The following is a 23,845-nucleotide window of genomic DNA, read 5'->3' on the forward strand; positions in this document are numbered from 1 at the left end:
GTTGATTTCATTTACCACTTAAAAAATATTCATCATCAAAACCATCCTAAGTATTCCTTCATTGTAAGCCCTTGTCTGAAAGAAACTTATTATCTAGTTGGGAAAAAAAGACATATACATAAAAAATAATTATCAGATAAAACACTATTTAATATAGCAGCATTACATATTCATTCTTCTACTCCACTAATATTTATTAAGCACCTACAATATGCCTGACATTATGGTAAGGCACAGAGAATAGAAAGATGACCAAGATTTAGCTCTTGTTCTGGAGTTCTAGTGTATAATAATAGCATGGTGACCAGAGTTAACAATACTTTTACAATGTTTTATCTGAATTTTGCTAGGAGAGTAGATCTTGAAAGATAAGCAGGGTACAGAAGAAAGGGAAGTTGAAAAAACACTCATTTGGAGAATTTACGGCAGTTCAATCTATAACCAATATCTTTGTTTTCCCCCACAAGGAGCCAAGGGGTAAATAGTCACTGAAGGGATTCTTCACCTACCTCATCTGATTCTGATAGGAATTCCTGCATGATGTCACTCTCACCAATGACTCGTATTGAGCACACTGTAGAAAACAAAAATAGAATCTGGCATGAGATTCTAACATCAAGACTTTAAAGTCAGGAACATATCAAGGTTTAAGCATAAATCATGAGTAGCAGGCAATGCAGAGGAGGTATGCCATTCCTGATGTAGGACATGTTAAGGCACAACAAATATTCTTATAAATATGAACTACAACAGAGGAATAATAGGATGCTCAAAGATGTAGCTTGCTGATGGGGCACCTGGGAGGCTCAGATGGTTAAATGGCTACCTTTGGCTTGGGTCATGATCCTAGAGTCATGGGATCAAGCTCTGCACTGGGCTCCCTGTTCAGCGGAGAGCCTGCTTCTCCCTCTCCTTCTGCCTGCCGCTCTGCCTACTTGTGCTCTTTCCCTCGTCAGATAAATAAAATCTTATTTTTTTTAAATGATGTAGCTTGCTAAAAATATTAAACATAGCCAAAGGAAGTCACCCAGAACCAGAGAAAGTTCAGTAAATTTAACTTTGCAATCACATGTGAACTAAGAACAGGACAATAGAGCAAGGATAAGGTCAATTAGGAATAAAGCAAATACAAAAAGAAAAAAGGCTACTTGGCTTAGGAACCAGGCCAGTCAGAGAACCATAAACACTTAAAACTACTTTGGAAAAAATGGGTAGGTAATGAGGTAGTAAGCTCAGCACATCTTCTCAGCTCACTAACTTTAGCTTCAAAACAACCAAAAAAAAAAAAAAAGGAAAAGAAAAGAAAAAAAAGAAGGAAGGAAAGCAGGTAAGTAGTTAATTGTCTAAATCTAAGTTAATTTCCTGACACTCCCATGAGGATGTTAAGTTATACTGATGATTTTACTTCATTTTATTAAAAAAAAATTATACCCTTTTTCATTTCCCAAGGGCTATGTTTAGAGGCCATTCCATGTTAGAAAAAAGCTAAAAACAGATGAGGGAGTCTCACTAACTTCTACAGGGGAAACCGTTTTTCTTCAGGGATAAGGCTCTCTACTAAAGTTTAAAAAAATTCAATTAGGTCAATTCGTTCTTATACAAGGACACAGAATTAATAAATATCACGTAAGACCATTATTCTATTAAATTAGTATTTTCAAAAAGGCCTGTTGCACAGCTGGGAAATTATATAACTCCATAATGTAAGGATCTCTTCTCTGAGTCACAGAATGAACTATCTTATTCTGGAAATCTGGGTCATTTCTAATGCCTTTCCAGATAAGCAAATGTTTCAGCATCCACATCTCAGACTTCTGATATACTACTTGGAAGTCCTGAGATAACAAGTAGGTTTCAATACTTTAACCTATAACTTGCTTAGATCAACAGGACCTTAGATTACCTACAACTTGGCACTTTTAAGAGGAAAGGGAGTTTTCAAGTATGATTTGCCAGTGAACTGAGAATCATTTTAATAAAAATGTTTTAAGTATGGCCCGTTTAGTTCTGAAGTCAACTCAGCATGTTGATGAGTCTGTCTGTGTTTGCTGGCAAATAACATAACCCTATAAATACAGGTCCCTAATGCATCAAAAACGAATTATGTATTTTTCTGTTGTTAAGTGCTCACCAAGTCAATGAAATGACAACTAAGCCTTGTGCTGGACATTTCAGTCTCAGCTTCAAAGCTCAGATCACTCAACATCAATGGTCAGAGAAATGTGTTTACTTTTACTACTGAGTTTTGGGAAACTTAGCTATGGAGTTTAAGAGTTGCAACATATACCCAGACTCCATGTCTGCTTAAGATAGTAGACTTTAGTAGGCCAACTTACCTTTTTCTAGATATTCTTCCAACCCCCGACGTCGGGCATCTAGTTGCTGTTCTGATAAAGAGAATGGCCACTTCCCTGGAAGTCGGGGAAATGTAAAGTTGGCAAACTCTCTCTTCAGGTTCTGGTGTAGGATGGCAAACTCCCGGTACCGCTTAGAACACAGCTGCCTCCCTGCCATATAAACATTGTATACCTGGTGAGGGGAAAGAACAAAAACAAAAAAAACAAAAAACAAAAAAAGCCTACTTACTACAAATTAAATCACAGAATCATCTAAAATCAAGCTCAGACAGATGCTGGTGAGGTATATTCTGCTATGTTCTTAACAGAGAATATGTTCATGGTCACTGTAAAATAAGGCTTACTTTTAATAAACATGCCAGAAATGATAGGTACAAGAGAGTGCTACTCCTTTCAAGCAGTCCATGATCTTATTTTTGCTATTAAAATTACCTCCAACACATTGTTTTAAATATCTTCAAAGGCAATTATCAGCTTTTAAGAGTGGATTTTATTTTCAGAAAGTTAAGTTATTCAAAGTCAATGTGGTAAATCTAGTGAATGAACAAGCAAGTAAATTTGGAGATTTATAAAGTGAGGGCTAACTAGAAAGCAATGTGACTGGTATTTGTGTGTGGCTCAAACTTCAAAGGAAGTTCTAAAAATTATGTAATAGTAGCATTTTGTTAGTAAAATGTTCTTGTTGCAAAAACTCCTTTCCCAAAGTCAGACAGCTTTAGTTTTGTTCTTCCTTCCATCATTAAAACAGGGCTAACAAAAAGTTGAAGAATAAACATATTCTAAGGACCAACTTGTAATTATAAAGAGTTAATAATCCTCATGAAGAAATGGTTAGAGACTTTTGTCTATTGTTCACAGATACATGCCAAGCTTCTAGCACAGAGTGTGGAACATAGCAGGCACTCAGTAAATATCTGATTACAAAATAAATGGATATATGTGAAATTCTTTTTTTTTTTTTTTAAGATTTTATTTATTTATTTGACAGATAGAGATCACAAGTAGGGAGAGAGGCAGGCAGAGAGAGAGAGGAGGAAGCAGGCTCCCCGCCAAGCAGAGAGCCCGATGTGGGGCTCGATCCCAGGACCCCAGGATCATGACCTGAGCGAAAGGCAGAGGCTTTAACCCACTGAGCCACCCAGGCGCCCCTATATGTGAAATTCTTGACTATGTACCCTCAAAAAGGAAAGTGATAGAACATGCAATCCAAAAACATCTAATAATCCAAGTTACTTTGTATTCTCAGAACATAACAAATGAGGCAGAGATGGAAAAACAGGCCCTAAATCACATTTACTGGTTTTGCAATAATCATTACAAATTTTAAACGTGCACAAAACAGATCATCTACTCATGGAATCAGGAGTTAATCACTGAGAATGTATAGGCCAAAGCCTTTCCTTCAAAGCTCAAGATGTGTCTTTCCCATGCTTCTGTGATTTAGGAAGTGAATTAAATGCAAAAAAAAAAAAAAAAAAAAAAAAAATTCATTCATTCAGGACTCCTCTCCCATAACTTTTTACCTATGATTCCTCCAATTAAAAACAAAGCCTCTAATCATTATCAAACAGTCTCCAAAGATGTGTATGATCCGGATCAATGAGCATTCTTCCTGTGATTATTACTCAAAGTTGTAATGAATCACATATATTATCAAGTATTCCCATCACTGCCTCCTGAAGTACAAATGCATAAAAAGGAGAAGGGCATTCCCCTTAGATAATACCACAGTTTTCCTGAGGGCAGGCAGTCTTAAGAATTCTTATTTAATCAGTCTGGCCTTATATACTTCCTTCTCAAACTAAAGTATCCAAATTTCTCAATAACATCACCATTCTTTTGCTTACAAAAAGCAAGCCCATAACAGTATGGGTGATATATATCAGCCTGAGTTCCTCATACTAGGAAGGAAGGGAGGTAAAACTACTTAGGGACACTGTTAGTTCAAAGATCTCCCCAAAATCTTTTTCCAAAGAAGAAAAGGTCTTTGATAATGCACAAGAAGACTATGACTGTATTTCTTCAAAGGTGATCACCTGAGTGATCTCAAGTCCCGTAAAAACATTTCCTAGGGTAAAAAGAACGCTACAACCTGAGAGGCCTTTGTGATAATTTCAACAAGAAACCTGAAAAACTAACTCAGCTTTCAGTTTCTTATAAAGAATGAGAAGAGTAACATCAAATAGCCACTCACCTATCTCCCCGCCACTCCCAATTTAAATGTGGCATCAAGGCAACAGAAATATAAATAATCTTGATGCCTGACAGTTCTGTAATACTTTAAGGCAAGCAGAAATGGCCTCCCCAAGAGCCAAAAACCATTTTTAAATTCACTGTGCTAGGGGCACCTGGGTGGCTCAGTGGGTTAAAGCCTCTGCCTTCAGCTCAGGTCATGATCTCAGGGTCCTGGGATCGTCGAGCCCCTCGTCGGGCTCTCTGCTCAGTAGGGAGCCTGCTTCCTCCTCTCTCTGCCTGCCTCTCTGCCTGCTTGTGATCTCTATCAAATAAATAAAATTTTTTAAAAAATAAAATAAATTAACTGTGCTAAGCAAATAAGAAACATACAAAAAGAGCACCAACAGATTGTTTTTGTTCTTCATTGGTCTTTAAAATTAACCAAGTATTCATAGTTCCCTGGTTTGGACACACTCACTTGCCAAAAAAAATGACTGATTCACTTAGTGCCTGCTGAGGTCTTCTGCCTAAAACTCAAGAATGTCCATGGGCCATGAGAAATGCCCATAGTCTCAGGATGCCTGGGTGGTTCAGTCAGTTAAGCGTCTACCTTAAGCTCAGGTCATGATCCCCAGGGCATGGGATGGAGTCCCACATCAGCCTCCTTGCTCAGTGGGGAGCCTGCTTCTCCCACACCTGCCGGTTCTCCTACTTGTGTACTCACTCTCAAATAAATAAATAAATAAAATCTTAAAAAAAAAGAAAGAAGAAAGAAAGGAAAAAATGCCCATAGTTTCATTACAAAGGAGAATGTCTATCAAAAATATATATTCTCTGGGGGCGCCTGGGTGGCTCAGTGGATTAAAAGCCTCTGCCTTCAGCTCAGGTCATGATCCCAGGGTCCTGGGATCAAGCCCTGTGTCAGGCGCTCTGCTCAGTGCGGAGCTTGCTTCCCTTCCTCTCTCTCCGCCTGCCTTTCTGCCTACTTGTGATCTCTGTAAAATAAATAAATAAAATCTTTAAAAAAAAAAAAAAATATATATATATATATATAAAACTTGAGGAGGACATGATCAAATAGGAACTACAGATACACATGGGCAGGCAGTGCTTTTGGGATCTTTCTACCTTAATTTAAACCCCAAGACTGGCTGGCTCATAAACAGAATTAGATGAAGTTAGTCTAGCTTACAACAGTACACTGAATTTAATGATCACTGGTCACTTTCTTCAACTTGGAACGTTCACACTGCAAAGCCAGTTGTCTGAGGCAACAAGTTTGTCTGTCTTTCTCTCTCTCCCCCCTCCCTCCATTCCTTCTTTCCTTCCTTTCATACTAGTTTATTTAGGGATTCCATTTTTACTCCTCAACAGATTTTATGTATTTCTTATATGCTTCTTCACTCATTACTTCATCCAATTCTGAAGGATTACTGAGTGTTATCTTGATCAGCCAACCATCTTCATAAAAGGATTTGTTGACAAGTCCTGGATTTTCTGCAATTAATTTCAGTGACTTCTCCTGATGGTGAAGAATAGAGTTCACTAGCAGCTTCCACACTTTCCAAAGGACCAAATTCTTCTTGTTTGTTCAATTTTGTCCCACCTTTAGGCAGACTACATTAAACAACATCTCCCAAAGCTTCCTGTGCAAAATTGCTGAATCTCATTGTTCTTTTTTTTTTTTTTTTAAATATTTTATTTATTTGACAGAGAGAAATCACAGGCAGGCAGAGAGGCAGGCAGAGAGAGAGGAGGAAGCAGGCTCCCTGCGGAGCAGAGAGCCCTATGTGGGGCTCGATCCCAGGACCCTGAGATCATGACCTGAGCCGAAGGCAGAGGCTTTAACCCACTGAGCCACCCAGGCGCCCCTGAATCTCATTGTTCTGATACCACTTTCTGTTGTTACCCGTTCATGGGCAGAACCCATGTAGTCAGACAGCACCTGCCCTCAGGCTCCAGGGCTGGGGCAAGCAGGGCATGGTGGGCTTAGAGGCTCCCCGCTGCTCTTAGCACTATTGAGGGTAACAAGTTTCAGTCCTCTTGAGATCTTCTTTGTTTAGTAAGAACCCGATAGGAAAAAATATGGGTGAGGAAAGTATAAAACTTCTCTGTCAGTGATCTAATTTTGTTTCTCTGGATTCTGCAGGTCAAAGTTTCAAAATTCAGCTTCAAAATAATTTCTAATATGTAAATGCTGAAAATTCATGCCATGTCATTTCTCTCTCTAGCCTCATGACTTAATCCTATGTAATAAATGCCAGAAGATGGTAACTGATAAATTCTTTTCTCTCTCTTTTTCTTAAACAGGTTCCATGGCCAATGTGGGGCTTGAACTCACAACGCTGAGATTAAGTCCTGTGCTCTATTAACTGAGCCAGCCAGGTGCCCTGTAACTGATAAAATCTCACAATGAGCATAACCCACGACAGGGAAAGCAATTCTATTAACATCTGGGCTCTGTATTCAGTAGCAAAACCAAAATCCCAGATATCAGAGATCTCCATTTTGTTGTTTCCTTAGATCCCCACCTATAGATTTCTTAAGGCTTTGAAATGGTAATATCTCGTCCTATGTAGGATGTGAATATTAAAAAGTTTTCATTTTCTGACAGGAATTATGTTACTGAACACACAGAGGAGAATCTCCTTATATAATGCAAAAGTTACTAGAAAATAAAAATAGAATGGTGACATTTTGGCAATATCATCCAAGTTCAGCTTCCAAAAGTCAAATAGATGCTGTCCTGTTCCCTTTATTGATCTGGATGAATCTTCAATGTACATTATGACCAACAAATTGTTTCTAACACCTTCCTGCTATTTAATCTTATTTTTAGCTGAAAATTCATCTTAAAACAAAACAAAACAAAACACTGGGTGCCTGGGTGGCTCATTGGGTTAAGCCTCTGCCTTGGGCTCAGGTCATGGTCTCAGGGTCCTGGCCAGGATCAAGGCCCGAATCAGGCTCTCTGCTCAGCAGAGTCTGCTTCCCTCGCCCCCTCTGCCTACTTGTGATCTCTCTCTCCTGTCAAATAAATAAATAAAACCTTTAAAAAAAAAAAAAGGCTCAAAACAACAACAACAACATTGCCATTCATAAGCTGCTTATAAAGTAAAAGGAGATACAGTACTCTTAGTTGATTTCTGTGAGATCCTTAATTGAGGGATTTTTTTTCCCCAATGCTGAAGTATTTAGGCTCCTTCCTGGAAATAAAAAAGCACAAAGGCCACAATATGCTCTTCAATAACTTAGGTTTCTTGTATGTGCGTGCATGCACGTATACATGTATTCTGCCCCAAGATGGATCATAAATGGTCTATTTTTTTTTCTTTATTTGGACCTCAGGTGTACAGAACTGGATTAATCATAATCCCTGGTTCCTAACGCAATCTCATTATGGCAAGCTTTTTGTCTGGAAATTTAATTAGTTACTTTAACCCTGTAAAAACTAAACTATAAATAAGCCCCTGACAATAATTTCTAACCATAGTCTCTGCCCTCCTCTCCCTGCTTCCCTGACCCTCAAAATTAACATATTCAATCACGTTCATCATTCTTTTGCTTTTCTTTTTATAGTATTTTCCTGTATCTATTAGTAATCCTTAAATTTTTATTTTTTATATTAATTTTTAAAGGATATTTTAGTTTTAATGGAATATTACAAAAAGAAAGAAAGCTTGCCATTTGCAAGGATATGGATGGAACTAGAGGGTAGGTTATTATGCTAAGCAAAATAAGTCAGAGAAAGACAAATATGAATTCACTCATATGCAGAATTTAAGAAACAAAGAGATGAACATAGGCGAAAGGAAGGAAAAATAAGATGAAAATTGAGAGGGAGGCAAACTGTAAGAGACACTGAACTCTAGGAAACAGAGGGTTGCTGGAGGGGAGGTGGTGGGGGGAGGGATAATTGAGTGACAGGCACTAAGGAGGATACTTGATGTAATGAGCCCTGGGTGTTATATGCAACTGACGAATCACTAAATTCTACCTCTGAAAAGAATTTTTTTAAAAAAGGGGAGGGGAGGTATTTTTAGTTTTATAAAAAGGTTATCATGCAGAGTGAGACCTTTTCATGGCTTATTTTTTCCCTAGCCTCATCTACTATGTTACATACCTTTGTGGTTTATTCTGTTGTATATAACAATTTGTTGTTTTGCTTTTTAAATATCTGTTATCCCACTGATGGGCACTTGGGTTGTTTCTGGGTTTTAGCTATCGTGAACAAATACTCCTATGAACTTGTATACATACCCCCTGCTGTACATATATAAAAGATTCTCTTGGGTATGCTAAGAGTAGAACTGCAAGGTTATAAAGTATGTGAATAATCAACCTAAAGAGATAATGCCAAACGGTAAGCTAAAGTGGTTAGTTACATAAACTTATACTCCTCTCAGTAAAACATAAAAAGATCCTCTTATTTCTTGCCAATGGGGAACGGGTGTGAAAAGATTTCTCACTGTGGTCCTAATTTACATTTCTCTAATGTTTCATCTAATGATGTTTATCATCTCTTCACATATTTATTGGCCATGTGAGTGTTCTCTTCTGTAAAATATATTCATATATTTTTCCCAGTGTTATACTGAGTTTTTGTGCTTTTCTCACTGATTTATAGAGTTCATTATAAGTCCTTGACATAATACTTTTCATGTGTGTATATTCTATCTTCTCCTACTGTGTCATTTGTCTTTTCACTTTATTATGTAACTTGATTTTTTTTAAATGTCTGTTTTATGAAGTCCAATTTATCAGTATTCTTATAATCAATGCTTTCTGTGTTAAACTCTTTGCTATACATACCCAGGACCAAAAACTCTTTGCTGTACCTATTCACTATACCTTCTATTAACAGCTTTTAATTTTTTTGTCATTTAAATCCTTAATCGAACTAGAATCAAGTTTTCTAAATAGTAGGAAGCAGGGTTCCACTGATATTTATTTTAAAATCAAGAATACTAAAAATCAAGTTTTAATTACCTATAAATAAAAATATTGTTTTTATAGGATAATCTGGGAACTTCTAAATGGTATGGAATTAACCTCTTACAATAAACACCTAGAAAACCGGGCAAAACATAGGAAATGACTATTTTTAGACACTAGACACCGGCAACTAAGAACTGTGATCCCTGAGAAAAGGGAAATAAACAAGATGAGCTCTACCATAACCTAGGCTTTCCGTCTAGAGGTAACTCTTGAAATGGGGGTCATACAGGGGCATCTAAATAGTATGTCAACTTCACTGAGTTGTGGAGACAGAAACTAGAGTTCAGGGAGGCCAAAGCAGCTAGGATTTGTAGGACAGAGTGCACAAGGGGGGAACTAAAGAGAGACAGAGCTCTAGAAATCCCCTTGATTTTGTATAGGATCCCCTTGAATTCTGGCCAAATAGCAATCTGAGAAAAGAACTATTACCAGGGTGAGCTGTAAAAATAATTACTAGAGTTCAAAGAGCATCTGGAATCATTTGGCTTCCCTCCAGCCAGAACAGAGAGACCTCCCTTGAATCTCCATGGCATTCAAAAGAACTCAAAAGGGCCATGCTTTAGGAGTAGAGCTAAATTAGCTCTAGAGTATAAAAGCCTCTCTATGCTCACCCTAAAAGAGCTTAAAAACCTGAAAAAAGAATCAAAGTAATGTATAAGTAACTTAACTGCATGCCAACAGAAAGAAAGAACGAACGAACAGAACCCATCATTCTTTAAAGGAATATAACAAAATCCAACACACTGTAACATTAAATTAACAGGGTGCAAAAAAAACCCATCAAAAATTACTAGACATATAAAGAAGCATGAAAATTTGATCTATAACCAGAAGAAAATTCAGTCAGTAGAAACAGACTCAGATATGACAGAAACAAGTAGTAGCAGACAAATACATTAAGTAGCTATCATTGGCTGCTTCTGTTTAGGTTTAGGAAGCTACAAGAACAGTAATCCCACTCTAGATATAAGAGATTTCCCATGCACTTGCAAGTCTTCCTCATGCGCCTCCTGTGCTCACAAGAAAGACCAGAGACAGAGCAGGACACTACAAATGGGCTACTGTGGCGTGACAGCGGTGCTTGGCAAAAAAGACACAATGCCCCACTGACATGCCCTAAACCCTTATCTTCTATTATTAAGCAAAAGCCTTAAGCCCTTGGGGGGGATAGCCAGCAAATCCTCTCATTCAGAGGGCACTGGCAAAGATCCACTGCTTCTGGGGAAAAACTAAAACGAAAAACCCTCTACTTCTTACTCCTGGTGAGAGGCAGGAAACCATCTTAGGCCCAAGTTCCTATACTGATATAAAGTAGAGCTCTGCTACAGCTAGAGAAGGGACAAGAAACTCTTCCAAGACTAACCACAGATACAAGGCAGAGTTTAGCTATGATAAGGAAGAAGGGCAGAAAAACTAAAAAAGTCTCACTCCCAAGACACAGGCATAGGGTCTGTGTAGACCCTGTCTGAGACGGAAGCTGGACCAGATAATGCAGAACTCCTACTACAAATCTAGCCTAAATAAAAAGCAAGAGCAGTCCGCCAAAGGGGGATAGGCAAAGGTAGAGAGAACTTGTTTGTGGTACAGGCAACGCAGGGGAAGCTAAAAGTTGAGAGGGCGGGGAGAGAACACAGAAAAACAGAGCCTCTGACCCCAGCCCCTACTCTAAGCACAAAACAGCCTATATTATTAGAGGGATTTGAAGCCTGTGGAACAATAAACGTACCAAAAGCCAAAACAACACCCAAACTGAGCCTGACTGACTCAATCCCCTGATGCAGACATTTGCTTATTTTCAGGTTCAAATATTATTTATGTCAGTCTCTACTTTTTCTACACATGATACTTGGTACTCAATCATGTATTACAGGACAAAAAAGTAAGAAAGAAAAAACACTTATGGCAAGAGATAAGGCAATCTCAGAGATGGCTAAACGTCAAAACTATCAGGCACCTTAAATAACTATGATTCATACATTAAAAAATGTCATGGAAAAGGCAGACAACATGTGTAAATAGATGAAGAATTTCAGGGGAAATAATAGAAATAAAAAATATGGTATCAGAGAAAAAGAATTTCTCTGACAAGCTCAACAGTAGGCTGGACACAGCTGAGGAAATAATCAGTGAACTTGAAAACAGGGTAACAAAAACAATCTAAAGCAAAAAAAGAAAAAAGAAGAAGAAAGGAAGAAAGAAAAAGAAAACAATAGAACATCTAAAAGCTGTAGGGCAGTATCAAACAGTCTAGTATACATGTAATTGGATCTCAGAAGGACAAGACAAAAAGAACACAGCAAAAGAAATATTTAATGACATACTGGCTGACAATTTTTGAAAAATAATAAGATACCAAACCACAAATCTATAAAATTTAGAAAACCCAAGCAGGATAAATACCAAGAAAGACTTAATTCTGAAGTTAAAAAACTTTTTTTTTTTTTAATATTTTATTTATTTGACAGACAGAAATCACAAGCAGGCAGAGAGGCAGGCAGAGAGAGAGGAGGAAGCAGGATCCCCGCGGAGCAGAGAGCCCGACGCGGGGCCCGATTACGGTAACTATAAGGGGTTAAAACATTACATAGAAAAGAACAAAAGCTGAAATAATCAGGCCTCTCACTTGTCATCAGACACTATGCAGGCCAGTATACAGGAGTCACATTTTTAAGAATTTTTTTTTTTTTTATTTGACAGATCACAAGTAGGCAGAGAGGCAGGCAGAGAGAGATAGGGGGAAGCAGGGTCCCTGCTGAGCAGAGAGCCCGATGTGGGGCTCGATCCCAGGACCCTGAGACCATGACCAGAGCCAAAGGCAGAGGCTTTAACCCACTGAGCCACCCAGTTGCCCCAGGGGTCACATTTTTAAAATACTGAAAGAAAAAAACCCATCAACTCAGAATCTTATACCAGGTAAAAATATCTTTCAAACATAAAGGTAAAATAAAGACTTTTTCAGACCAACAAAAACTAAGAGAATTCATTGCCAGTAGATCTGCACTATAAGAACATTAAAGAAAATTCTTTAGGCAGAAGGAAAAGGATATCAGATGGAAACTGAATTTACACAAAGGAATGAAGGACACCATAAATGGTAAATACGTGATTAAATATAAAAGAGCTCTTTCCTGGGGCGCCTGAGTGCCTCAGTCATTAAGCATCTGCCTTCAGCTCAGGTCATGATCCTAGAGTCCTGGGATTGAGCCCTGCATGGGGTTCCTGCTCAGCAGGAAGCCTGCTTCTCCCTTCCACTCCCCCAACGTGTGTTCCCTCTCTTGCTATCTCTCTGTCAAATAAATAAATAAACCTTTAAAAAAAAATCCTTATTTTTCATTTCTTGAATTGTTTAAAGCAAAGATAACAGAGTAACATGGAATTTATAACACATATAGAAGTAAAATATATGACAACCACAGCACAAAAGATGACAGAAGGAAATTATATATACTGTTGTAAATGTCTTTTATTATACAAGAAGTAATATTGAATTATTTAAAGGTAATACTTATAAAGATATATATTATAAACCTGGAACAACACACATACTCAAAACAGCAATATTCACAACAGCCAAAATGTAGAAATAACCCAAATGTCCATCAACTGAAGAAGAGATAAATTAAATGTGGCATATCCAAACAATGGAATGTTACTTGGCCGATACAAGCTACAACATGGATAAACCCTAGAACACATATAATTTTCATTTATGCGGAAAGTCCAGAATAGGCAAACCCATAGAGACAGAAAGACCTATAGGGAGATGAGAGGTATGGAGGATGTTGCCTTTCTGAGGGCATGAAAATGTTCTAAAACTAACTGTGGTAATGGCTGCACTACTCTGTGAACTAAGAACCACTGAATTATGTACACTTAAAGTGTACAATTGCTGGTACGTAAATCACACCTCAATAAAGTTATTACAAAAACAGAGAGTTAAAACTATAAAACTTTTACAAGAAAACAAAAGATTGTGTCCTTCGGTTAGGCAACTGTCCTAGAATATGAATTATCTATAAATGAACAAAACAGATAAACTCAACTTCATCAAAATTTTGAACTTCTGTTCTTTGAAAGATACTGTTAAAAATAAAATAAAAAGAATGTCCTTCAATGGATGAATGGATAAAGAAGATGTGGTCCATATATACAATGGAGTATGAGTCAGCCATCAGAAAGGATGAATACCTACCATTTGCATCAGCATGGATGGATCTGGAGGGGATTATACTAAGTGAAATAAGTCAAGCAGAGAAAGGCAATTATCATATGATTTCACTTCTATGTGGAACAGAAGGAATAGCACAGAGGACCACAGGGGAAGAGAGGAAAACTGCATGGGAAGAAATCAGAGACTAGACAAACCATGAGAGACTCTGGACTCTGGGAACTTGAGGGTTACAGAAGGGAGAGGGGTTCGGGGATAGGGTAACCAGGTGATGAGTATTAAGGAGACACGTGGGGGTGATGAACACTGGGTGTTATACACAACTAATCAATTGTTGAACACTACATCAAAAACTAATGATGTACTATATGCTGGTTAATTAAACATATGACAAAAAAATTTAAAAATAAAAATATTTTGAAATATTTTTCAAAACTTTGAAAATTTTTTTTCAAAAATTTCAAAAATTTGTGTCTGGGTGGCTTAGTTGGTTAAGCGACTGCCTTCGGCCCAGGTCATGATCCTGAAGTCCCAGGATCAAGTCTGCATAAACCTCTCTGCTCAGCAGGGAGTGTGTTTCTCCCTCTGACCCTACCCCCTCTCATGCTCTCTCTCAAATAAATAAAATCTTTTAAATAAATAAAAATTTTTAAAAAGGCAAGCCACAGCCCGGGAAAAATACTTTACAAAACACCTCTCTGATAAAGGACTCCAAATACATAAAGAGCTCTTAGCAACAAAATAAGAAGATAAAAAACTCAAGTTTTAAAATGGGAGGAGCGCCTAGGTAGCTGAGGTCATGATCTCAGGGTCCTGGGATGGAGCACTGTGATCAGCTCCATGCTCAGCAAGGAGTCCACTTCTCCCTCTTCCTCTACCCCTGCCCACACTTGTTCTCTCAGGCTCACTCTTTCTCTCTAATAAATAAACTCTTTTTTTTTTAAAGATGGGGGGAAAAGTTGAACACTTCAACAACGAAAATGTAAGAATGACCACTAAGGACATGAAAATAAGCTCTGGGGTACCTGGGTGGTTCAGGGGGTTAAGCATATGCCTTCGGCTCAGGTCATGATCCCAGGGTCCTGGGATCAAGCCCCACACCGGGCTCCCTGATCAGCAGGGGAGTCTGCTTCTCCCTCTCCCTTCCCTCACTCCTGTTCCCTCTCTTGCTCCTCTCAAAAAAATAAAATCTTTAAAAAAAAAAAAAGGTTGGGGCTCCTGGGTGGCCCAGTCAGTTAAGCATCTGACTTCAGCTCAGGTCGTGATCCTGGGGTCCTGGGATTGAGCCTTGCATGGGTCTCCCTGCTCAGTGGAGAGTCTGCTTGTCCTTCTCCCTGTCCCTCTCTCTCTTCCCCTCCCCCCAACTTGTGTTCACGCTCTCTCCCTCAAATAGATAAATAAAAACTTCAAAGAAAAAAAAAAGGTTAAACTTTCTTTTACAATATGACCTTGCAATTCCACTTCTAGCTACTCAAGAGAAATGAAAATATACATCTACATAAAGCCCCATATATTAATGTTATTTCATGGTTTAGTCATAATAGCCCCAAACTGGAAACAACACAAACATGCATCAAAAAGCCACTGGATAAACAAATTGTAGTAAATTTATCCAATTAAAAATTAACTGCAATTAAAAGGAACAAATTACTGATATATGCAGCATGTATCAATCTTTAAAAAAATGAACAAAATGAACAAAGCCAGATGCCAAAAACTACTTATTATATGATTATATATATATATATATAAATATATATATATATATAAATATTATTATATGATTCCGTTTATTTGACATTGAGAAAAGGCAAAATATACTAACAGGAAGCTGATCAGTGGTCAACAGGGGTGGTGTTATAAGGAGAGGACTGACTGCAAAGGGTCACCAGGGAACTCTCTGGGGTGGTGAAAATGTTCTGTATCTTGATTGTGATGATGGTGATTATAAAACTATATACATTCATCCAAACTCATGAAACTGGACATTTAACGTGGGTGAATGTTAATGTTGGTAAATTATGCTCAATAATATAAATTTTCTTAAAAGGGATAATTAGCAGTTTCATTCCTTTTCTAAAGTCTACAGAGGTTCCAAAGGTCTCAGGTAATTCCCAAAAGGTCTCAACACCGAATCTGCTCTACTTTTAGGAGCTGACCTTGATTTCTACTTTTTACATGCCTTGTGATTCAAAGTATAGTACCTCCAAAACACAAAACTCTAAACTTTGTGAGTAAGGCTTTGAGAATCTGTACACCAGGCTGACATAAACTGTGCTGTGCTATATGGATTACCATCACCAGCTAAATTAAAGATGCAGTTGAACATTATTTGATCCTTCTGAACTTTTCTGGCTTCTCTGCTTGCTTTTCTTATCTCTTCACTAAAAAGAATTTACCATAAATGTCCTGTGGCTCATTCCTACACAGGGAATAAATCCCAGTTTCAGAGACTACAACTTTAGTCAGCAGTTCACCTTGAAACACATATAGTCTGTTTGCCAATATCTAACAGAACTCACTGCACTTTCTACAAAGAATAATGAATTTCTCATTATTTCAACACTCCCCAAATAATCAAAGGCAAATAAAGCATACCTCAATCAAGAGAAAAAATAAGTAGATTGGGCTACCAGCCCCTATCAGGTTTTGAGGAACAAGCAAGGCACTCAAGAAAGGGGCTGGCACATATCACCCAGAACTCAAGGTGGGCTTTCCTGCACATCTACAACAGTAACAGGTTGACAATATATAGAACAGTGCATGAGAACTCTAGTCAGAGTACACTTAGGACCCTGTGGAAAACCCAAGTTAATCATTCAACCGGTATCTCCAAAGAAAACGAAAAAGAACAAGATGTAGAGAGGCGTGCAGGGCACTTGTAGGTTCTGATGCGGACAAATTCTGTATTACCCAAATGTTTTAGAAGACACCATCTTTTGAAATTAACTTTGCTCTATAGCTCTACAGAGTCAACAGTAAGTGAGAGACTGCTATTAGCAAAGATATATGGCAACTAATAAAAGAAGAAACAAGTCAACAAAACCAACTTACACATGTTTACAAAAGACCAGAATGCAAACTTAAAACTGTCTGGAAAGAAAATGGAATTATACTTAAACAGAAATAGAAATCCTCTCCATTACCGTACTTTACTCCCTGCAAAAATCATAATCAGTATCTTTTATTTATGTATGAACCCATCTTGCTGGTAGACAAACTGATCAAAGTTGTGGTATTACTTCTAATGCTCTAATATATATCATAAATGACAAGATCGGGAGGAAATAAAAGCTAAATGTTTTGAGGATTGAGTTGGGCCGACACTCACCACAAACTTCTCACCATTCTGCTCCACATGTTTGTATGTGGGGACCGATATGGGTACTGCTTGCTTTTCTGTGTAATCATAAAATGATTGTCCCAACGAGTCGTCACTGGGATCTAGGTTATCTGCCTCATGTGGAGGTACAGATAACACTGTCAAGATCAATTCCTTCTCGCCTGCTCGGATCAGGTCCACCACCTGCTTGTGTGTCGCCCCCTCAACATTCACGCCGTTCCTAAGGGGAAAAAGGGAAAAAGAAATCCCATAAACCAGAAGGGTCCAAACACCTTGTATCTCCCCCTCCTGCCCCATTCCTCTGTCACGCAGTATGAACCATAAAATCAAGATTAATTTGGTTCCAGAAAAGCTGTTTATATTTTTATAGATCATAACATGAAAAAGTATTTGTGAACTTAAGGCAGGGAGAAAAAATGGAAACAGGTGAGAGGACCTGCCCTTCCTCCAGGCTAGAATCCCACACAGAGCTTCAGGAAAAGCACATGGTGAAACTGCAGAGGAAACAAAGCTTTCAAAGCTAATTTCCTCATCCTAACCAAGCATGTATACAATACATTCAAAATGCTTTTTAATAATACTGCCATTTGAACTCTACTTAGTTCTTTTTAAACCTCCTAAAATTTCTGTAAGAAATTTTTTTTACAAAATGCATTCCTTTAATTTGTAAAGACTCAAAAAAGTATGACTTAAAATAATTTTTATATTTATATCTGATTCTATCCCATAACTCCAAATCAGTCAATTTAATTTTCCTTTATACCAAGTTTCATCACCTTGGGAGTTCAGTGGTATATATTTTCATATAAATAATTTATCACTTGGTTTTTATAAAGGCAATTTTGAAATTTCATTATCTGAACCAATCTCTTTTGTCCTCCCAATTACATCAATTATTCTCTCTTAGCATTCTATCTATTCTTCTTTCTGCTCTGTGCTATCTCACTTAAAGCCCTGTGTCATCAGTTCAAACTAAAAGAACCTACATCTAAAGTTATATAGTAAATCAACCTACTCATTCTCCTCCCTGCTTCACTGGATAAGAAGGTTGCAACTAAGAAAAGTACAAGGTTTGGAAGAACAATAATTTTGTCAAGAAAGATGCTGAGTGTCACAAAACTAAGCAAACTGAACTACCTTTCTACGATGCTGACCCTGCCTGCTGTCCCAGCAAAAACCACAAGGCAGCTAGCTGACCTGGAGGTTCCCTCCATGGCTATCTCCCAAAAGTTAAGAAACAGACACCTGGCCTTTACTCAGTGTGATAAAAGCTTATCTTCTACCCTTTAGAGTTAAGCTCTTTCCAGTTCCAAACCATTAGGATTTTTCCTTCCTGAAAATGATGCTAAATTTAGTGACAAGCCTTCCACAAACTTTTCAGTCACTGGAACGGTCTCTGTCAAACTCTGGTATCTGAAACATCCATTTATATAAACAGAACAGGCAGGAGATCACCCTGCTAAACCTCCTTCCTTTTGGGTTTAACAATCTAATCAGTAAATTCAGCACTCTAGACCTTTCACAACCTAAAGTCTAACTTATACACACACACACACACACAAAATTCAGTAATTTTACAATTGGCCAGCTATAGAAAAAAATAAAAGCACCCCTTGCACTGATGGAAATTTGGGCTTTTAAGATTTGCATCAGGTCAAACTAGTAATCAGAAAAAATGATCAACTCTAATCACAGAGCCAGAGGGTAAAACAGAGAGAAAATGGGCTTTGAAGCTATGGGTTCAAATTTTTGGCCCTACCTTTAGTGCAGGCACTGGTCTTAACTAAGTCACTTAACCTTTCTTAGCATTGTTTTCTGCATCTGTAAAATGGGGACAATAATAAGACCCTAAAAGGATTGTGAGGATTACAGTAATGAAACATGTAACTGGCTAGGACCACCACCTGAATACTTGCATTAGAATGAAGATTGTGGGGCACCTGGGTGGCTCAGTGGATTAAAGCCTCTGCCTTTGGCTCAGGTCATGATCTCGGGGTCCTGGGATGGAGCACCACATGGGGCTCTCTGCTCAGCAGGGAGCCTGCTTCCCCTCTCTCTCTGCCTGACTCTTTGCCTACTTGTGATCTCCCTCTCTGTCAAATAAATAAATAAAATCTTAAAAAAAAAAAAAAAAGAATGAAGTATTGTGTAGCTGTTGAAGAAATGTTGGTTGAAGAAGAAATGGAAACCTAAAGTTGGGAATTGTCAAAGGATTTCATCTAATCTTTAACCTTATCAGTAGTTCTGCCAACATGTTTTGCTGGTAGAAGAAATAAAATTGAAAAGAGCAAAAATTCAGAAATCAACATAGAGAACTTCATCTACCCTTAGGAATCTTAGCTTACTCATGAATACCCTTAAAAAAAATTTTTTTTAACAAAGTAGGGTAAACTCACTTTAGAGACTGAACACCTTGGATACTAAAACAAGATTTTTATGTTAGTATAAGCAATTTTATGAAATACACATTTATGAAAAAAGTTTAACTATACTAAAGTCTTATTTTTTAGCTCCCCAATTTTTTCTTCTTTAAAGTATCTTTAATCTGGAGTATTCTGTCAATAGTCTGGGGGTTGGTGAACACCTATATCATTTGTCTGTAAAAATATTTGTGCATATACGTATTTTTCACCATTGAGTATGGGGACCACTGCTTCCACTGGCTTTAAAAGTTCTTAACCTTTAAAAGTTCTTAACCAAAAAGGTGAAGAACTACTGCTTTCAATGCACACTTCCTCCATCCATTCAGTTTTCATGTTAGAATACATTGCTCCTGGGTCACTCAAAAAACAAGTCCAAAAAGTCATCTGGGAAACTTCAGTAGGGCTTATTCCAAGAGCCAGGGAACAAGAAAGTTGCTTAAGTTTCAGTTCTTTATCAGAAAGACCAAGCTTCAAATTGGCTATCATCCCAAAAACCTCTTTTAAAAAATTAAATAATAAATAAAGACAGGAATGAACTACCACTGTCACATTCTAAACACACTTGCTAATGTTTATTTGGTTCAACTAAAAATGGAATGTTATACATTCCACAACTTAATACAAGGCTGGAAATTCCTTCATTCTTCAGAGAATGAAATGAGGTCAGTAAAAACCCCAGGATGTTTAATTTCAAAAAGGATCCTCCCTCCTCAAGAATTAAGAGGCCTCTGCAATTATAAAAATGTTTATGATACCCTCTTTTCCAAAAGAATGCCACCATACCAAGCTCAAAGTGTGGCCCAATCTGGACAATTCTAAAGACATAAATGTAAACTATAAATTTTGCAATAAAGGAAACTTCCAGCAGTTGACTTCTGGTTCAAAGCATGGGTTTTAGAGTCAGAGAGACTTGGGTTTGAGTACCACTTGTGCCATTTAACAGATGAGACACTGCTAAATTATTCAATCTCGGGGTGCCTGGGTGGCTCAGTGGATTAGGCTGCTGCCTTCGGCTCAGGTCATGATCTCAGGGTCCTGGGATCGAGCCCCGCATCGGGCTCTCTGCTCCGCAGGGAGCCTGCTTCCTCCTCTCTCTCTCTGCCTGCCTCTCTGCCTACTTGTGATCTCTCTCTCTGTAAAATAAATAAAATAAAATCTTTTAAAAAAAAAATTTTTTTTTCAATCTCACTGAACCTCAGTTTCCTAATCCATAAAATGGTGCTAATAATACCTAGCTAACAGAATGAGAACTAAAATAAGATAAAGCTCTAGAAGACGGTAACTACTCAATAAAATGACAGCTATTCATGTGATAGTATTTGTATCAGTTGGGCAAGCAGGTTAGTGGCATTTTGGCCTCCTGATGACACAAATCCTTTCTATCACCAATCTCCCTTGCCTGTCTTCTGTCTTTGTAATAAAATGTAGCTGGAATTCATTTGAAAATAAATGATTGAGCTCTCAACCTATGCTGACCCATCAGAAGAAGGGAATCACCTTCATAATATCACTGCATCAGAGAACCACCTAGTCCTATACCACACAAAAGTAACTACTGCCCAATGGGTCCTACTCATCTACGTTCTTCCACAAAGAAAGGGAACAGCTCAACCACACTATCAAAACATTTTCAGCAGGTATGTGATTAAACAAATTCAGCAAAATGTTAATTATAAAATTTAGGTGGTGGGTATGCAGGTATTCAGTGTGCATTTCCTTCAACTTTTCTGTATGCTTGAAATTTTTCGTAATAAAGCATAAGGGGAAAAAAGGCTAGTAAAAATCTCCAACAATCCACAAATAAGCCCAAATTTTGTTTCTCTGGGTAACCAGATATACCTAAAACGTACTTTGTGTTTTCAGCATTATAAAAATATACCTAATAATTTTAATAAAATTCTCATTTTTTACATAAGACCAAAATCTGGCCCAATCAGAGGCCTTTAGCTAGCTAAGGGGAGTGGCTTTATTTACTTTTTTAAAAGATTTTACTTATTTATTTGACAGAGAGAAAAAGAGTGCACAATAGGCAGAGCCACAGTCAGAGGGGGAAGGAGAAGCAGTTTTCCCACTGAGCAGGGAGCCCCACGCTAGGCTTGATCCCTGGACTCTGGGATCCTAACCTGAGCCGAAGGCAGATGCTTAACTAACTGAGCCACCCAGGTGCCTGAGGGGAGTGGCTTTAGATAAGACTTCAGTTCAACTAAAGTAAGCCAACAGGGGAAATTGTAAAGCTAATATAAACACTCTGAAAAGCAAGGAAGGGGGAAAAGCTCTAAATAGTCAGGATTTCTATAGGAAGGGGTACATACTGAAGGAAGCTGTACATACTGAAACTAAATACGGATGGAAATAAGACAGAGCCAATCACTAAATGTACCACAGCAAGGAGCCATTCTGTGCGGTAAACAGAATACTATCTTGACCCCCCTGTGACATTCACAAAAAGTAATTAATGGGCAATTAGTCCCTTGGAGACAACCTGTAAAAAAAAACAGACAATAAATTCCTATAACTGCAAGCAATATGACACAGATTTCATTATACTGATTAAAACACAGTGGCTGGGGTGCCTGGGTGGCTCAGTGGGTTAAAGCCTCTGCCTTCAGCTCAGGTCATGATCCCAGGGTCCTGGGATCCGTCCCCGCATTGGGCTCTCTGCTCAGTGGGGAGCCTGCTCCTCTCTCGCTCTCTCTCTCTGCCTGCCTCTCTGCCTACTTGTGTTCTCTGTCTGTCAAATAAATAAATAAAATCTTAAAAAAAAAAAAAAACTTTTGCCAAAGATATAGAAGAAATGGACTTCTCATACATTGTTGATGGGAGCACAAAGCAAAAACAATCTGTAAATTTCTTATAAACTGCTGTTGAATGTTCACTGAGGCTTTATTTGTAACAGTCCAAAGCTAAAAACAGCCCAGTATCTATCAAAAGGTAAACAGATTTAAAAAAAATTATGACACATTCATGCAATGGACTCTTAATTGGCAATAAAAAAGACCAAACTGGGGCGCCTGGGTGGCTCAGTGGGTTAAAGCCTCTGCCTTCAGCTCAGGTCATGATCCCAGGGTCCTGGGATCGAGCCCCGCATCGAGCTCTCTGCTCAGCGGGGAGCCTGCTTCCTCCTCTCTCTCTGCCTGCCTCTCTGCCTACTTGTGATCTCTGTCTGTCAAATAAATAAATAAAATCTTTAAAAAAAAAAAAAAAAAAAAAAAAAAAAGACCAAACTACTGATATCCACAACAACATGGATGAATCTCAAAAACACAACGAGAAAAAGAAGTGTAACAGAAAAGGGTCTATGATTGATTTGATTCCATCTATTTAACTACCAGAATAGGGAAAACTATTCTACAGTGGTAGAAATCATATCAGTGGCTATCTGCGGGGCACGGGTAACTACTGAATGCAAAGGAACACAAGGAAGCTTTCAGAAATGATGAAGTATTCTGTATCTGTATTCAACGTGGTGGTTAAATGGGTCTATATCTCTGTCAAAACTCGAACTCTGTACTTAAACTGTGTGTATCTGACCATATATAAATTAAACCTCAGTAACACTTATTTAAAAATAACAATTATTGGGGCATCTGACGGACTCAGTAGGTGGGGGCATGTGACTCAATCTCAGGGTTTTGAGTGCAAACCTCACGCTGGATATAGAGACTTAAGAATAAAATCTTTAGGACATGAACAGACATTTCTGCAAAGAAGACATCCAGATGGCCAACAGACACATGAAAAAGTGCTCCACATCACTTGGCATCAGGGAAATACAAATCAAAACCACAATGAGATACCACCTCATACCAGTCAGAATGGCTAAAAGTAACAAGTCAGAAAATGACAGATGCTGGCGAGGATGCGGAGAAAGGGGAACCCTCCTACACTGTTGGTGGGAATGCAAGCTGGTGCAACCACTCTGGAAAACAGCATGGAGGTTCCTCAAAATGTTGAAAATAGAACTACCCTATGACCCAGCAATTGCACTACTGGGTATTTACCCTAAAGATACAAACATAGTGATCCAAAGGGGCACATGCACCCGAATGTTTATAGCAGCAATGTCTACAATAGCCAAACTATGGAAAGAACCTAGATGTCCATCAACAGATGAATGGATAAAGAAGAGATGGTATATATACACAATGGAATACTATGCAGCTATCAAAAGAAATGAAATCTCGCCATTTGCAACAACGTGGATGGAACTAGAGGGTATCATGCTTAGTGAAATAAGTCAATCGGAGAAAGACAACTATCATATGATCTCCCTGATAGGAGGATGTGGAGATGCAACATGGGGGGTTGGGGGATAGGAGAAGAATAAATGAAAGAAGATGGGATTGGGAGGGAGAGGGAGACAAACCATAAGTGACTCTTA

At 38.2% G+C, this 23,845-nt stretch overlaps 1 protein-coding gene across 2 annotated transcripts in view; it reads right to left on the bottom strand.

Annotated features, from left to right (window-relative positions):
• SNX27 (sorting nexin 27) overlaps nucleotides 1-23,845 on the bottom strand; it is a 64,327-nt gene that overhangs the window by 22,383 nt on the left and 18,099 nt on the right. For both annotated transcript variants that reach the window (XM_046020177.1, XM_046020168.1), the window contains exons 2-4: nucleotides 17,030-17,261; nucleotides 2,337-2,529; nucleotides 510-574 (exon numbers count right to left, since the gene is read on the bottom strand). In XM_046020177.1, coding sequence (XP_045876133.1) covers nucleotides 510-574; nucleotides 2,337-2,529; nucleotides 17,030-17,261 — 490 coding nt within the window. The remainder of the gene's footprint in view (nucleotides 1-509; nucleotides 575-2,336; nucleotides 2,530-17,029; nucleotides 17,262-23,845) is intronic.

The sequence above is a fragment of the Meles meles genome, chromosome 1, assembly GCF_922984935.1.
Source record: "Meles meles chromosome 1, mMelMel3.1 paternal haplotype, whole genome shotgun sequence".
Classification (NCBI taxonomy): Eukaryota; Metazoa; Chordata; class Mammalia; order Carnivora; family Mustelidae; genus Meles; species Meles meles.